The 12,240-nt window shown below is 38.8% G+C and overlaps 1 protein-coding gene across 7 annotated transcripts in view; it reads left to right on the top strand.

The window, feature by feature from the left end:
- PHLDB2 (pleckstrin homology like domain family B member 2) overlaps positions 1-11,301 on the top strand; it is a 101,904-nt gene extending 90,603 nt beyond the window's left edge. For all 7 annotated transcript variants that reach the window (XM_089512299.1, XM_089512295.1, XM_089512298.1 and 4 more), the window contains 5 exons: positions 637-727; positions 1,604-1,750; positions 4,081-4,300; positions 6,813-6,898; positions 8,358-11,301. In XM_089512299.1, coding sequence (XP_089368425.1) covers positions 637-727; positions 1,604-1,750; positions 4,081-4,300; positions 6,813-6,898; positions 8,358-8,498 — 685 coding nt within the window. In that variant the 3' untranslated portion in view covers positions 8,499-11,301. The remainder of the gene's footprint in view (positions 1-636; positions 728-1,603; positions 1,751-4,080; positions 4,301-6,812; positions 6,899-8,357) is intronic.
- Positions 11,302-12,240: the final 939 nt, after the last annotated feature.

Genomic DNA, 12,240 nt, shown 5'->3' with positions numbered 1-12,240 from the left:
GGTTGCATCAGCAATCCACATTTTGCTGATTTCTGGGGCTCTGCAAAACAATATTTTTTTGAGCATTTTGATGTAGTTTCTTTAACTGAACAGTGGATAAAAAAAGAAAAGGAGCTAAATCATCTGCAGAGAAATCTTCTTCACTGTTATGCAGAAACATCGTTTTCATCAAATGGTTGAATGGTTTCCTTTGAAAAATAGTTTTATTCTTTAGCTTGTCATTCATAAGAATTGTAGCAGTAAAAGGTGGTGGTTGAATTGCTGTTTTTGTTCATCATTGCCCATCCTTCTTTCCTTTTGTGTTTTATCTTACAGATGGTAAAGTGGAAGGCAGAGTTTTATGGTGTTCTTCCCCACCTTATTCCGGAAGCCACTATGAATATGTTTTTCAATGGAATTGGATATTTTTAAAAATAATAATAATATAGTACATTAAATTATAGTGCATAAGCTGGGGAGTGACCCTCAGCTGTTCTTCTTGATAAACAATTGTTTTGTGATGTGCTGCTTTCTTGTCCTCTGGACATGTTAAATAGATTGGAACAAATCCATATCCATTGTCAGATTATTGACAGAAAAATATATAAGTACATACATTCACAGTACTGAATTATATTCCCATTTTATTGCTTATAGTGCTAGTACATCAAATGTTGCAAGATTAGAAGAGATGGAAAGACTTTTGAAACAAGCTCATGCTGAAAAGACACGACTGCTTGAATCCAGGGTAATCTGTCTATAAAAATGAAAATGTGACTGTCTGTCTGTTTCCATCTAGCTCCCAAACCATAAAACATAAACCTCTAAAACTTTCCATGCATACCAAGGGAACCCCAAGGTTGTGCATCTCAGAGTAATTGTTTTAAAAAAAGATTAAGTTGAATTTTAAGTCTGTAACCTGCAGTATCACACCAAGTCACTAGGTGGCACAGGGTCACTTGGTGACATACACTAGGCTCTTTCAGAAAAAGCAGTCTGCTGAAGAGTCCTGTTCAAGACTAAAAGGTGTGCTTAAGCAAGAAGACTTAACGTTTATCTTGCAGCTCATTTAGATCAGGGCTATGGAAAACAACAGAAAAAAGTACAAAGGATTGAAGAAAGCTATTTTTAAAACAACTTGGAAAGAAGTGCTTCCTAGACTGCTTCCACACAGCAAAATTAATGCAGTTTGCTACCCCTTTAACACTCATGGCTCCATCCTATGGAATCCTACCTCTGAAGATGCCAGCCACAGATGCAGGCGAAACATCAGGAATCAATTCTGCTGGAACACAGCCACATAGCCTGAAACCCCCCCCCCCCAAAAAAAAAAAAAACCCAACAACTATTGCATAAAATTATCTTCAGGCTATTTGTATAAAGCGTATATGAAACAGAAATTAATTTCATATTTAGACATGGATCCCATCTCCAAGATATCTCATTATGTATATGCAAATATTTCAAAATTTGAAAAAAATTAAACTTCACCCTAGTATCAGGCAGTGCAAATCTGAATGTGAGAATTCCAGGCTATTGTGTAAATGTGTAAATAATGTGTTTGAAATTATCCTGTTCTTAACCAGGATAATTTTAAAAAGGGCCTATGTTGTGGTTCTTACAGGAACGAGAAATGGAAGCTAAAAAAAGAGCATTAGAAGAGGAAAAGCGTCGTAGAGAGCAACTCGAGAAAAGATTGCAAGAAGAAACTAGCCACCGACAAAAACTAATTGAAAAAGAGGTTAAGATTCGTGAAAAACAAAGAAATCAGGTATGTAGCCTTCACGTGGAAAAAACAGGGACAGAATGAGACAGAAGGCCTCCTTGAGCGCCAGTTCTTTGAGAGGCAAGACAGAATTGTAATAAATAAAATACAGTTGGCCCTCCATATCCACAGATTCTTTATCCATGGATTCAACCATCCATGGCTTGAAAATATTGAAAAAATATATACATTCCAAAAACCAAACCTTTTACTATTTTACACAAGGAACACTATTTCATTATGACACTGTATTTAATGGGACTTGAACAGCTACAGATTTTGGTATCCAAAGGGGTCCCCAGCAGATACTGAGGTCTGCTGTATTAGAATTAGAGAGAGGGAAAACAGAGAAATCTAGTTGCAACTATGCCACTGTGGAATGCCTCTAATTATTTCAATGTTTTATGGCAGGAAAAGTCAAGAGGTTGAAGTAGGTAGGGCTGGGCTAGTATTAAGCCTAACTGGGGCCATGACTCCCAATACCACAACATACAGAGTTTCCCCGATTCACAGAGTGAACTCTCCCCCCCTCTCTTGCTCTCTCTCTCTCTCTCTCACACACACACACACACACGCACACACAATCTCACCGAGAGAGTCTTCTCCTTTGTGCATGCTGTCTTTCCTATCACTGTCATGGTCTCATCTACTGTGTTTGCAAAACACTGTTTATATTAGGTGCATGGCATGTGCATTCATTCCTTCCCATCATCCTCCCCAAGAAGATCACACCTCAACTTGCTGAACAGCTGGGCATGACATGCAAGAGGCATTACCAAAGTTTGTCTCCAGTCACTGTACTAAATACTTTCAAGGCTTGCATGCACCATGGGGAATGCCCCGTATGCTATGTATGTGAGATGTAGTCCTTTCCTTTGAATGAATGACATGGTGTCTTGAGAACTTGAGGAAATAACCTTCTTGAACTATAATGCTAAAGCCCTCCTGACAGCATGTTCCTAGCATGCAGTGAAAAACAGTAACTTTTACAAATGTGAAGTATTTATATCAACATATTTGCTTTGGAAAAGCCTTTTGATGCTGAAATTGCATCCATACATCTATATGGCAGTTCACCATGTCTGAATATCCTAAAAAGAGTGCAGAAAATCCTGACACCTTCCTGCCAGTGGCAGAAAAGTTAATTGTGTCTATTGACTGCCTTAGATTGGTTTATAATTATCTAGGCCACACTAGAGCGGGCCAAAGTGTAGTGAATCTTGGGGTCTATGGATACCATATAAGTCATTTGTTGGATAAAACAATGTCATACATTAGAGTGCTAAAACAGAGATCTTCCATATTCTGTCTTACTCAGTGCCCAGGTGCCAGTCATATTATATGATAAATGACAGAACTACTTGGCAACAATTTTGTTGTGCAATTTGAAACATGCCCATTAGAGTGATGTATCAACTGTTTTTCAGTAGTAAGCACTTAGCAAATAGACCTTCAGTTCAATAGTCATGAAGCAGGACTGACCTTTCACATTATAATTCTACAAGCTTGAGATGTAACAATATTGAAATTGGACTGTCTGCATAATGATGGATGCTCCAGTGTTTTATAGGAAATGCAGTCATCTGAGGATAACACAAGAGTTGAGAATTTGTTTGTTGAGAATAAGATTGAGAATACTGTATATACAAAATTGTAGGAGTACTACCGTAACTAAACTAAACACGTGGAAGCTGGAAGCCTTTCTAAATAGATAAATATAGCCAGTAGAGGATGCTGTGTTGTCTTTCCTTTCTGTACTTCTCAACTGATTGCTCAAAACAAAAGTGGACAGGAAAAAAGCCACTTGTGGGTCAGATGCTTCCTTACATTTTTGTAAAAGAGTTAGCACGGGGTGAGGGGCAATTCTGATAAGGACTTTGGGATTGGATTAAAGCTAGGACAAGTCAATATGTATCTTCGTATTTTACACTTCTGGATAGGATATACCATAGGATATACCTTTAAATGGTCATGTGTGAATTGGAGATTAATAATTTTGGTACTTCAGAGTTTGTAAATAAGTACTCTTTACTCAATAGTGTATTCCATAGGTTTATTGCCAAGAACAGGTGGGTAAAATTTTCACTTTTAGATGGGAATTTGGTTAGTAAGTATCATCTATTAATGTCATATATAATGCTAGCTGCTTGGCAAATCAGCGGGAGATGGGAGATATAGATAGATATCTCCTAGAAATACTCCATCTTTTCCTAAAGAAATCATTCATTTGCAATTTTTTACACGGTGCAAAGAAATGATGTTTCATGGTGGATAGTTCGTTTCAGATGAGAAACAAAGAATTAATGCTCATATTTATTTATATTTGTTCTAATTAGTCTCGACCCCTGACTCGTTATTTGCCGGTGAGAAAGGAGGATTTTGATCTCCGTGGCCACATAGAGACTGCTGGCCACAATATAGAGACCTGTTACCATGTTTCCCTCACTGAGAAGACCTGCCGAGGCTTTCTTATTAAGATGGGAGGCAAAATTAAAACATGGAAAAAACGATGGTTTGTGTTTGACAGAAACAAGAGAACATTTTCTTATTATGCAGGTGAGTTGCACATTGTGCTTGAACGGGGTTCCTTCTATAGCTTGGATATTAATGTGTGTCAGTACTGTTGTATCATTTCTGCAACTTGTCATTTAAGTAGATTTGTACTGCTGCTTCGCAAATTTTTACTGTTCATATATTTTGTACAGTCAGAGTTCCTTAATTTCCTAGTTCACTTAGGGCCGGTACAGACCAAAACAGTATGCTAGCTTCAGGGTGGTTTGGGGGCATAGCGTGGCATTTCACTGCTTCTTTTCGGGCTGGAAAAAAGGCTGGATTGGGGCCGCAGCGTATGGTTGCTGTGGCCCCGATTCGGCGATCAAAGGAACTGCGTCAAGCCGCCTCTTTAGGGACATCTGTTTCAGTCCTTAGTCACTACTCATATTTCATTTACTCTCCATTATTTCGTGGCTTAACTCTAAAAGCATCAATCAGGCAATTGAACTAATGACCCGATTATATAGCATCCTTTCCTATCTTGTCTGCAGACATGGATATGCCATATGAGTGTATGAACTTATTTGCAGCCCAAAATAACCAATGGTTTTCAACAGCAAACTGTATGCTTCATATAGGTTTAAATTTACTATTCCTTAAAGATGAGCCAAAGCTAACAAAATGAAATTCAACACAGAGAAATGTAAATTCTCAACACAGAGAAATGTAAGGTACTGCACTTAGGGCGGGAAAATGAAATGCACAGATATAGGATAGGGGACACCTGGCTGAACAAGACTACATGTGAAAGGAATCTAGGAGTCCAAGTAGACAGTTGAACATGAGTCAACAGTGCTATGTGGCAGCTAACAAGGCCAATGTGATTTTAGGCTGCATCAATAGAAACATAGTGTCTAGATCAAAGGAAGTAACAGTGCCACTATATTCTGCTTTGGTGAGGCCCCACTTGGAATACTGTGTCCAGTTCTTGGCACCACAATTAAAAAAGGACATTGAGAAACTGGAGCTGTGTCCAAAGGAGGGAGACTAAAATGGTGAAGGGTCTGGAAACCATGCCCTATGAGGAACAAATTAGGGAGCTGGGGATGTTTAGCCTGGAGAAGAGAAGGTTAAGAGGTGATATGATAGCCCTGTTTAAATATTTGAAGGGATGTCATGTTGAGGAGGGAGCAAGCTTGTTTTCTGCTGCTCCAGAGACTAGAACATGGAACAATGGATGAAAACTACAGGAAAAGAGATTTCACTTCAACATTAGGAGGAATTTCCTGACAGTAAGGGCTGTTCGACAGTGGAACAAACTCCCTCGGAGTGTAGTGGAGTCTCCTTCCTTAGAGGTCTTCAAACAGAGGCTGGATGGCCATCTGTCGGGGATGCTTTGATTGTGATTTCCTGCATGGCAGGGGGTTGGACTGGATGGCCCCTGTGGTCTCTTCCAACTCTATGATTCTATTATTCTATTCTATGATTCTATGATATCTCTTTCAAGATACGTGCAAATGCCATATGCAGTTCTGTACATATTTTACTGAACATCTGAGACAATTGTCAGGCCCACAACTGAAAAATTAGGGCTAGCATGTTGGAATCCAGGCCTCCACTGAGTGTGTTTTCAAATCCTAGCCTGTATAACAGGAATATACTGCAGTTTTCCCCCACTTCTTCCCTTTTCTACTTCTCCACTACCACGTACAACATGCTTGGAATATACACTAGAACCTATCAACAAGAGAGACAGATAACAGCATATGGAGAATCCACAACTGTCTTTATCTCCTGCTGCAGCAGGGAACTAACTAAAAGACAGTTTAGCTCTTGTTATGAGAAACTATTTTTTGTGACTTGCATTTGTTCCACGTTTCTGTATCATCTTCCTAGTTTGTTAAAAGTCCATTAAAATAATCCCTGTTCAGGGACGTAGCCAAGGGGGGCGGTTGTTGGGGTCCGGACCCCCCCTTCCGTTAGATAAAATGAATGGTGCGTGCTGCTACGCCACCGTACCCAAGCCCCATTATAATGGTGGCACTTAGTCTGGACCCCCCCCCCCTTCCCAAAATCCTGGCTATGCCCCTGCCCTGTTATTCCTTGACCTAAGATCTTTCCCTGGTAATAGTATTTCAACTCATACTTAAGAGTAACACTTCTCAAACTACGATTAGGGAAAGTCATAGGTAGTTCCATGTAAACTGCGGAGAACCTAGAAATGGTAATAGGCTTTTGAAACCACACATGGTCTATATTTTTCGAAAATCTTCTTTGCTCATATCAGGACAAAATAAATTGTCCAGAGGTGACAGCATCATTTGTCCTGCTTTAGAGAGAGACACCAGATGAGTACTCTGCATCTTCTAAGTAATCTATGGATCTTGTACACACTGAATTGGTGCATTGTATAACACTGATGGAAAAAAATAGAGGTTCTCCTATAACAATTTGTAAATGAACATGTTATTTCCATCTTCAGTTTAGTCCTGGAAAAAAACATATTGTTCAAGCTAATCCTTTAATCCCTGTAGTGGGGTTTTCATCTCAATACAGTTTCTTTCCCTTATCACAGACAAACATGAAACTAAATTAAAAGGAGTAATTTATTTCCAAGCCATTGAAGAAGTCTATTATGATCATCTAAAGAATGCGTATAAGGTAAATAAAGTGTTTTTTAAATTTTTTTCTGCATACTTATTTTATTTTATTCTATGAATTTTATAAATACTTATATATCTGTGTATTTAATATGAAGATACTTTATACTTGGCTGAAGTAGGCTTGAAGAGTGAAAAACATGCCTCTAAAAGTCTGCAGCATGCACTTGTGATGTACTCCTGAGGTTCCTGGGAAGGTGTCTGATCTCCAACTTTGAAGATGGAGAAATAGAGGGAGAATTAGGTCTGGTACAGATTGGCGCTTTGCGATGGCCTGGGGCCGATTTTAGGGCCCAGCCCTACTTAGTCCATATGTGCCCAGCCCTACTTTCAACACCCGTGCACCATCTTGCTGCACCCCCATCCACATGGGACATGCAACAATGCAGGGACATCTGAGCACACAAATTGCGCTTGCCGGAAGCATTGTTGTCATGGCATGAGAGCCATGACGCCTTTCAAAAGAAGCCGCCTCCCTTTTAGGGAAGACGTAGGTGCTGTGCTGTGCAGCTGGCGCAGTACCGACGAGGAATGGAGCCACCGTCTGTATCCCCCTTAGTTTCAGAATCTTGCTTGCAATTCCTGTGGAAATTTTGGCAGCTCTTCCCTCTCTAATGTCAGTGCTTTGATTGCAAGTGGACTTTGCAGTCCCCCACCACTCCCCCAAATTACAACTTCATTTTTTTAAAGGGTAATTTTCAGGCATTCCCCCTAAGCTACACAGAGAGCTCCCCAAACATGTGAGAAGTACCATAATCCTATGAGCATCTACCAAATTCTTCCATTTTCATCTGCAGTTGCTCTCAAAATGGTGACAGGAAGTTGCAAGACATTTTGCAACCATTTTGAGAGTGACTGCAGAGGAAAATGGAGGTATTGGGGCTTGTTGTGGGGTAGGGTGGCCTGCAAAGTGTCAGGAGGAATTGGCTCCTGGCTACCATGATGTTGCCTTGATGTAAACCACAGGAGCCTGCACAGGTTAATTTTGGACAAATAATACTGTAGTAATAATTTAATTTGTTTTTTTGTTTTATTTATATACCGCTATTCCAAAGATCATAGCGGTGAACAGCAAGTAAGCTAATTAGCAAGTAAATTATCCCTCCACTGTTACATGGAGACTTTCATATATTACAGTAAACACAAATACACAGAGGGTAGAACCACCATCCTGCTCTGCCCTCTATGGTAATCAGCAGAAAAGATTTTTATATGTGCAGAATTGTACTTCACAACAGTTCAGAGAATTGAATTTATTATTACGGCATACAGCCAGCATAAAATAATAAAATGTTTACAAAAATTACCTTACATCCAGTTAGAAACATATAACAGTTCAGAGAATGCAAGCCATTCTGGCTTCACCTGTCCCACAGATCATATTTATATTAACTGACTGTGTTTCTTTCTTTCTTTCTTTCTTTCTTTCTTTCTTTCTTTCTTTCTTTCTTTCTTTCTAGAGTCCTAACCCAGTGCTTACTTTCAGCGTTAAGACTCATGACAGAATATATTACATGGTGGCCCCATCACCAGAAGCTATGCGGATATGGATGGATGTCATAGTTACAGGAGCAGAAGGCTACACCCACTTCATGTTATAGAAAATGGTGCAAAAGGTCGTTGGCAGGGCATAATGCAATAATAACCTCATATTTGGGGATGCAAGCCATATTCAGTCACATTTGACAAGCAACATAAAATAAGAAGAATGCACAGATCACCTACCTTTATGCTCCAAAATGAAATACTGTACATGCTGTGTAAGGCAGGCTTAATTCTTAGATTTGTTAATCACGGTCCTAGCAGAAGAAAAGAAAAGCTGCTTAAAAGATTGTGGTGCTCCAAAATGGATAATCAGATCGCATCAGCCTGTCACTACAGATTTGATGGCATTTTCCTACAGACTTTATCATACAGAACTTTCTGAATTAAAAAAACTTCTTTGTTTAAAAGTGTTGATATATTCAGTATTTCAAAAATTAAGAAAGAAAAGGGACGTTATGATGGTTATTTTTAATGTATGGGATTTCTGTACAATTTTATACCTATTTTATAACACATTTTAAACTACAGTGTGCAGTGTTTTTGTCTTAATTTACTAGAGAACCAAAGATTCATGCTGTTATGATGATATTTAGCTTCTTATCCAATGAAGGTTTTTTAATCCTTCATAAATAGTAATGAGATATGAAAGCATTATTACTATTATCTTTTAATTTTGAAAATGCTGGACAGAAGCTATGAGTGTACTTCAGTTGTTAACATGGAAGTATTTTCAGAACATTGGGGGATTTCCCCAGGAGAAGACTTTTTCAAAGGACAATAGCAAATGAAAATTCCTATGTCCACAGCTTATTTTCTAATTATCTCTTTCTATTAGTTAATATTTTCAAATGTTAAAACCTTCTGCTTTATGCACAGAATTATTCCTTCTTCACTTCTAGCAGATAACTAAAATATCTGGATCCCATGTAAGAGATACATGTTAAAACCTTCTGCTTTATGCACAGAATTATTCCTTCTTCACTTCTAGCAGATAACTAAAATATCTGGATCCCATGTAAGAGATACATGATAAGGCAACAAATGGGAGAAGACAATATTGTGAAGCCCCACTGAAAGTGTGCACAAACTCAGTCCTTCCACATAATGATCAGGTCAAGAGTTGATTCAGAAACTAGACATTAGGAAAATGTCCTTAGGGTCAGATGAGACTCACCATCAAGGAAAGTTCTTAGTTCTTTCCTGAATTACACATACATTGGTGGTGAAGGGCTCGGATCATTTCTTTCTTATCTTCCTCTCCCCATCCCCTTACACTGAACAAGGAGCATTATAAATAAAGCAGCAGCAAGAGCTAACTCAGTTGCATGCTCTTAACAGAGTTGTGTTTCTCATTCCACCTTCAAGAGTGCCATCACAGCAGTTTTCGTGTTCCCAAATCAGATGAATTGATACCTTGCATTGCTCTGAACAAGAATGCTATTTCTCAAATGTATTTATAGAAGCTTTCTTCTGTAATAAATATTCCAATAATATAAACATAGAATCATCTATGTTTCATGTAAGCCAACTAAAGTACAGTGGAGCCTTGGTGTCTGGTGAGGTTCCAAGACTCTGTGGATAATAAAATCTGTGGATGCTCAAGTCCTATTAAATACAGTGGGTGCTTGAATCTGGATAAAGAATCTGTAGATACAGAGGGCCGACTGTACACATGTTGCCTGCTGTTTCCCTGGTCTTCAAAGAAATGATGCAAGGGACAGTGGTAGATAATCTGCTTTGGGTGGAAAAGGTCCCAAGTTCAATCACAGACATGAATTTCTTTTGAAGGGCAACAGAAGACCCTTGTCTAAAATCCTCAAGTCACTACCAGTTGAAATAGTACTGGGCTGAAATAAATGGAAATTTGCCTGATAACAGTGGCAATCAACTTATCTCAGATCCATGGGATGAGTTCCAGTTTGATGGTCTGCAGGTGGCCACCCACCAACAGTCCAAAAATGGTTGACATTTTTATGTAATGAAGAGATTACCATACCTTTGTTTTAAATATTATATATTTCTTAAGAGATCTTTTCCATTTAAAATGTATCTGTAGTTTATGGGTATTGTATTCAAATGAATTATCGAATTTTGAACTTCAAGTCTGTGTTTGATACTCTGTTTTAATAACTGGACTTTGTGCCACATGTTTTCAATGCAATAAACTAAAATGGTTAGTTCTGTTTAAAAAGTATAAACATTAAATCACATTTTCTGAAATGGCTGTAATTTTTAAGTATATCCTGTGTGAAGAAAGCTGGATATTTTTTTAAACGTTACAGTAGTGTAGTTACAATAGTTCACAGTCCTAAATGTATTTATATAAAAGTTACTCTAATGGAAATTTACTTCTAAGTGTGGTTATGATCTGGATTTAAAAGTTGTATTCCTTTAAAATCGGTAAAATAATTTTTTTTAGTAAATGATTTTAAAGAATGTGGTATAAAATTTAAATGTGGGAAGTTTGGTTGAGCCAAGTAAGACATACGTCTGGTTTGTCAAGCATAAAATTCTTCTGAAAATGAAACATACTAAACAGAGACATTGGATTGGATCTATGTGACCTTGAGTAACGTCTCTCCTATTGATTTCACTGGATCTGTTCTATCTGTGACTACATCTGGATCTCACTGACTACACTACAATGGAAGGAAGGAACTGAACTGCCACAAGATCTAACTTGTATGCTCTAAAGATTTGATAATGTTTGCAGCGTCTGAAAAAAAAAATGGCAAAAATTAATTGGTTTGGTTTATGTGATTTTTATCCTGTACTTTCTGTATCATTTTACAGGTTTTCTATTTGTTTTTTATCTTGCATGTTGTAATAACATTTAAATAAATGCTCAAAAGTAACTTTTTCAAACAGTGTGTCTGATTTCTCACTAATACATTTTACAATAATTGTATGTTTCAATCAGTTTAAATCCTGTACATTATTAGTTTCATGTAGCCCCATTAAAATTAGTGTCTGAACCAAGATCCTAATGGATTGGGCTCTTAATCAGATTACTTTTGTTATGGCTGCAATCCTAACCATATTTACTAGGGGCTATTTCTGATTTTCACTTGTTTATGTATAGTTTGCTGTAATGTGTTACCACTTTGCAAACCCTTCATGTGTTTCAGATTCCCACATGTGGCCATGTTCTAGAAGAGTTTATTCCTGATGTTTTGCTAGCATCTGTGGCTGGCATCTTCAGAGAATGTTGGCATCCAGCTCTCTAGAACATGGCCCCATAGCACAAAAAACTAAGGCGGGATACATACCGCCATTTAGTACGTATAGAATACGTACTAGGGTTAGGAAGGGGCGGTGCTTCCGCACCCCCTAACCCTAGTACGTATCCTATACGTACAAGATGGCGGCGCCCCTTCCACATGGGCACCGCCATCTTGACGTATTGGACGCTGAGCGTCCGTACGTGTCGCGGGCGTTGTGACGTAGCGAGTGCGCCCCTGGTGCCTCGCTACGTCGCAAACGCGACACAAGAAGAAGCTCCATTTTGGAGCTTCTTTTTCGCTCCGCGCGGGAGTCGCACCGTATGGAGGCTCTGGCTCCCCCGTGGACTAACCGGCGGCGGCGGCAGACCGCCGCAAAGCGGTGGTTTGTATCCCGCCTAAGGATGCTGGCCATGAAAGCCTTCGACTTCATATAAGATACTAATCCTCTGCATATCCTCCCACCCTGAAGCCTTGCCATTCAACAGAACAATACACAAATTAATCACTCCTCCCTACAGAGTGTGTGTGTATATATATACACATATATACACACATACACTACTCTCTTCCATGC

Source organism: Sceloporus occidentalis, unplaced genomic scaffold, assembly GCF_023333645.1.
Source record: "Sceloporus occidentalis isolate IW3139 unplaced genomic scaffold, rSceOcc1.0.p SCAF_2, whole genome shotgun sequence".
In the NCBI taxonomy this organism is placed as follows: domain Eukaryota; kingdom Metazoa; phylum Chordata; class Lepidosauria; order Squamata; family Phrynosomatidae; genus Sceloporus; species Sceloporus occidentalis.
The sequence above is the reverse complement of the archived record's forward strand: the minus strand, read 5'-3'. Positions and strand labels throughout refer to the sequence as shown.